This window comes from Myotis davidii, unplaced genomic scaffold (genome assembly GCF_000327345.1).
Source record: "Myotis davidii unplaced genomic scaffold, ASM32734v1 scaffold18, whole genome shotgun sequence".
Classification (NCBI taxonomy): domain Eukaryota; kingdom Metazoa; phylum Chordata; class Mammalia; order Chiroptera; family Vespertilionidae; genus Myotis; species Myotis davidii.
Genome location: NW_006292696.1, coordinates 6,269,929 through 6,275,245, shown reverse-complemented (window position 1 = coordinate 6,275,245; position 5,317 = coordinate 6,269,929). Strand labels below are relative to the sequence as shown.

The following is a 5,317-nucleotide window of genomic DNA, read 5'->3' as shown; positions in this document are numbered from 1 at the left end:
TATTTATTTATTTATTCAATTCAGAGAGGAAGGGAGAGGGATAAAGAGATAGAAACATCAATGATGAGAGAATCATTGATTGGCTGCCTCCTGCATGCCCCTCACTGGGAATTGAGCCTGCAACCCTGCCCTTGGCTGGAATCAAACCCCTGACCCTTCAGTCCACAGGCTGACACTATCCATTGAGCCAAACCAGCCAGGGCTGAAGTGGGCATTATAAAATATAGAAATGGAAATGTACATGTGTGTATGGAGCATAGACAATAACCAGGTTTGGCTTTTTTTTTCTTTTAAAATTTGTTTTATTTTATTGCCATGTATGGCTATTTAAATGAAAATTAATTTATTTAAAATTTTATAAGTTTTGATTTGAGCCAAATTGACAACAGATGCTGGGGAGAAAGATCTCAAATGCTCCCTAAATTTAAATTAATTAAAATAAAATTAAATGAAAAAAAATTAACTTCCTCATTTATACTAACCACAATTTTGTTGTTGTTAATCCTCACACAAGGATCTTTTTTCCATTGATTTTTAGGGAGAGTGCAAGAGAGCGGGAAAGACAGAGAGAAACATCAATGTGAGAGAATCACATTGATTTGTTGCCTCCTGCCCGAGCCCCAATCAGGTCTGGGGCCTGAGAGGAGCCTGAAACCAAGGTTGCAGAGCCCTTTACTGGAATGGAACTGGGACCCTTTGGTCTGCAGGCCGATGCTATCCACTGAGCCAAACCAGCTATCACACACACACATGTACAACACAAATCATAGAAAAGAAGGTAACAAATGCAGTGTAGAAAACAAAACAGAGTGATGAGGAATGCCTGAGGTGACATGTAAGCAGAGAACAGAATGAAAAAGAGAAATCTGGAAATGGTGAGTTAAAGGAATGGGGATCTAGGCAGAGAGCACCACCAGCAAGAAGGTACTAAAGCAGGGATGCATTTGAAAGAACCATGAGTCGCTGGAGCCCTGTGGACAGGGAAGAGATAGTAGAAAAATCTGAGAGTTGGGCAGAGGTCATATCACTGGGTCATATCATCTAGGTTAGGAGTTAGGATTTTTAATTTTTTTCTGAAAGAGCCATGGGAGGGTTGTAAGTGGGGGAGTCACATGGTCTAATTATATTTTGCCATTTATATCATTCTGCACAATTTTATTAGTTAAATGTTTACTTTACCTGTGTCTCTATCTGATGGTACAATCCTGGACATTTTTATCCTTAGTATATTTGTCAGCCTCAATATAATAGTAAAAACTGTGGAAGAGTTGAACTGAATTAAGTTAGAAAATCCTTATCACTGAACTACTGGGCTATGGCAGAGTCCCAGAGTATAACAAAACTAATAAAGATATTTTAATTTTATTTATTTTTTTATTTTAGAGAGAGGAAGGGGGAGAGAACAGAAGGAGAGAGAGAGAAAGAGACAGAGAGAAAGAAACATTGATACTTAATAGTATCTATGACTATCCCCACCCATTACTCATCAAGGAGTGTGGGCATCCATTTGGTCTTGCATTCACCGGAGAAGGTTGCATGTGAGTTTCTCTCACTAAACTTAGTTTGCCAGATTGGAGTGGCTGCTTCTTTTGCCAGACTCTCTCTGCCCCCCACTTATGACAATAGACTTTCAGTTTTGGGGCTTTTCTCTGAGTCTGTGTCTATGAGCATCAGGCCTAGACCACATTCTGCTTTCTGTAGTATTCTCCTGACATCCTTCAATAAAATGCAGTCTGAGTCGTTGCTTCCTGTAGCATGAGTGATGAAACACAGTGATTCACATTCTGACTTAATCCTTGTTAATAGATAACTTGGCGATATAACTGAGGCTAGGGACTAGCCATTGTGGCCACAGGGTAAGAGGTACCCTCTACTCACCAAAGGGCCAGTAGACGGTCATCTCAGAGCCCAAGGGCAAGTGCATCAGGACCATTGGAGGACTGGTCTTTGCTCTGGTGTCCCCCCACTGAGCCTGACTCTGTTTCCTTCCTAATTTCCTCTCTGAGCATCGGGAGTCAGTGTGGACTTTACATGTGGAAAAGGAGCTGGGAAATAAGGGGCTACTTCCAAGGGCAGCTTTGCCTGCCTGTTGGAGGTACAGAGCTCTCAGCCACCCTGAGCTAACAGAGACCTGAAGCCATTGTATGTGGTCTCCCATCCATAGCAGGGTAGGCTCATGTGATGCATGCAGTTAGGGTGAAAGGAAAAGCTGCAATCTCAGAATTAAGATGTGTCCCCATACCATCTGGTGGGGGCACACCAAATAGTCTATTTTCTCTTTTTTTATTCCCTTTAGGCTGATACCATCATGCCTTCTTGGGTAGCCTTCCCCAGCCTCATACTACTTTGGGCAGGTAAGTGATGGGTGGGCTGGGGTTGGCATGGGGGAGTGTAGGGTGTATGTGGGTGTGGGTGTGGGGGAGGAAGATGGATGTGCTTGGACTCTGTTGGCAGGTAATGGGTCAACTAGTGAGCAAAGGACGAGGCTGAAATCTTATTCCAAAGTTATTCCTTAAATGGTATGAATCACAAAATCTAAGGCTAAGTATAACATTTTGTTGTATGCTGCCATTTCTGTTTAAGAAAGAGGGGGTGGGTAGGTAGTCAGGTATACATCGTCTTTTCACATTTTTGTAAGAAATAGTACCAGCGTTTTTATCGTGCAGGAGGAAATGGAAAGAAAACTTGGGGATAGAATGGAAAAGAGACCAGTCTTTTATTTTGTAAATTTTTGTGTGTGTTTTTAATTACATGCAAATAATTCTTTTAAAAATATAATATTGCCTGACCTGCATGGCTCAGTTGGTTGGGCATCTCCCCATGCACCAAAAGGTCTCTGCTTCAATTCCAAGTCAGGGCACATGCCCAGGTTTCTGGCTGGATCCCAGGTAGGGGGCATGTAGGAACAGTCTATCAATGTCTCACTCTCACATCAATGTCTCTCTTTCTCTCTCATCCTCTCTCTCTCTCTCCCCCCCTTATTTTCTCTCTAAAAATCAATAAAAAATCTTTAAAAAAGTAAAAATAATACATACGGTATCCCAAAATATTTATACAAACACTTTAATAGCCAATAGCTGACTTTTGAAAATGAAATGTATTGAAATAATACTGCCTTTTTATAATTATTCAAATTGTGTGTATACATTTTTTGGGATACCCTATACTTTAATTCAAAACATTCTATGAGATAGAGAAAATGTTAGGAATAGACACAACCTAAATTTAAAAATAATAATCACCAGATGTGATGTGATTATGGGGAAAAGTTCATTTAAATTATACTTCCATACTAAATTTTTATGTTAGCATGCTGTCTTTGTAATCTACAAATGATGTTAGGCATAATCAAATATTATAAAAATCCAGTGAAAAGACTCCTATTTTACGTAACTATTAGCATTTTATTCCCAGAGCATTTTGAAACTCACAGTCCAAACCTAGCTGATTAGTTGGGTTATGTAAAGTACAGCATAGGAAATACAGTCAATAATCTTATAAAATAAAAGCCCAGCAACTGAACTGCGGAACAAGTAGAATGACCAATAGATCTGTCGCTATGATGTGCACTGCCCCCCAGCGGGCAGATGCTCAACACATGGGCTGCCCCCCTGGTGGTCACTATGCTCCCATAGTGGGAGCACCACTCAGCTTACTGGGATGAGTGGCGCTCCTACAGTGGGCTGATCCCCACAGGCCACGCCCCTGCCACCAGTGCATGAATCCTGTGCACCAGGCCCCTAGTATTTTCATAACTATGAATGGTGTGAAATGGGTACTAGACTTATTGGGTGATCACTTCACAAGTTATATAAATGTCTAATCACTATTGTGTATACTTTCAACTAATACATGCTGTATATCAATTATAACTTAAAAATAAAAAAATAGGATTAATTAGTACATCTCAGATTTCATTTAAGGACCAACTTGACTACATTTGACAATATAGGGTTTAAAAATATGTATATTTTTATTGATTTCAGAGAGAGGAAGGGAGTGGGAGAGAGAGATAGAAACATTAATGATGAGAGAAAATCATTGATAGGATGCCTACTGCATGCCCCCTACTGGGGATTGAGCCTACATTCCTGCATGTGCCCTGACTTGAAATTGGCCCTTGACCTCCTGGTTCATAGACTATTGTTCAACCACTGAACCACACCTGGCGGGAGACAATATGGGGTTTTAATGCCACCAGCACTGGAGAGAGTTTTTGTTTTTAAGTGGCTTAATTTAGCACTTGATTGAATGCTCCCCAGTTCTCTGGGTTCACCATGGGGAGTGGGCCTCGCTCAGTGCCATGCTCATCTCCTCATGAGAATGGTCTCTACGTGGATTTTTTGGGACCATCCTCAAGAGCACGATCAGCCTTGGCTCTTCTGGAACCATTAGAAACCCATTTTCTAAAAATGGATTCCTGAAAGTTTATTAGACTTCTGCCTATAAGGCAACAATACTTTATTTTTTATTTTTATATTTAAATTTTTGATTAGAAACATAGATTTGTTGTTCTACTTACTTATGCATTCATTGGTTGATTCTCATATGTGCCATAACTGGTGATGAAACCCACAACCGTGGCGTATTGGGATGATATTCTAACCACCCGAACTGCTGGCCAGAGCCCAACAATACTTTATTTATTTATTTATTTAAAATATATCTTTTCATCAGTCTGGGTTTTGGGCTCGATCCCCAGTACTGATAGAGTGTCATTTGTTTCAACATTTTGGAGAGAAATTTGATAAAAATATTTCTGCTCTTTGTCCTGATCATTTCTATTTTAGAAGTTTATCCTATTGGGAAACAATCCTAAATACAGAAATAAGTTTAGCCCTAGCTGGTTTTGCTCGGTGGATAAAGCATCAGCACATGGACTGAAAGGTCCCAGATTCAATTCTGGTCAAGGGCATGTACCTCGGGTGCAGGCTCAATCCCAGCCCTGATCAGATCTCCTGCAGGAGGCAGCCAGTCAATGTGTGTCTCTCACATTGATGTTTCTCTCTCTTTGCCTCTCCCCATTCCTTCCACTCTCTCTAAATATCAATGGAAAAATATCCTTGGGTGAGGATTAACAAAAAAGAAAAAAAAGAAATAAGATTGAATTATATGTTATTTACAACTATCAAAATGCTGATGAAGATGTAAACAGTAAAACATAAAAACATTTTTATATTTAAGATTAAAGTCACATGATTACAAATGAAATAAACCATATCAAGAGAAGCAAGTGGACATAAATGTAAAATTCAAATATTGAGGCCTCACACGTGGTTTTGTTTTTATTGGCAGATGTTTTTGTTTCTCAGACACA

General features: G+C 39.8%; 1 protein-coding gene across 1 annotated transcript in view; it reads left to right on the top strand.

Moving 5' to 3' along the window:
* The first annotated feature begins 1,920 nt into the window (after positions 1-1,920).
* LOC102753782 (hepatitis A virus cellular receptor 1-like) overlaps positions 1,921-5,317 on the top strand; it is a 70,860-nt gene continuing 67,463 nt past the window's right edge. Inside the window, 2 exon segments of the mRNA XM_015565643.1 lie at positions 1,921-2,168; positions 2,297-2,354. Coding sequence (XP_015421129.1) covers positions 2,145-2,168; positions 2,297-2,354 — 82 coding nt within the window. The 5' untranslated portion in view covers positions 1,921-2,144.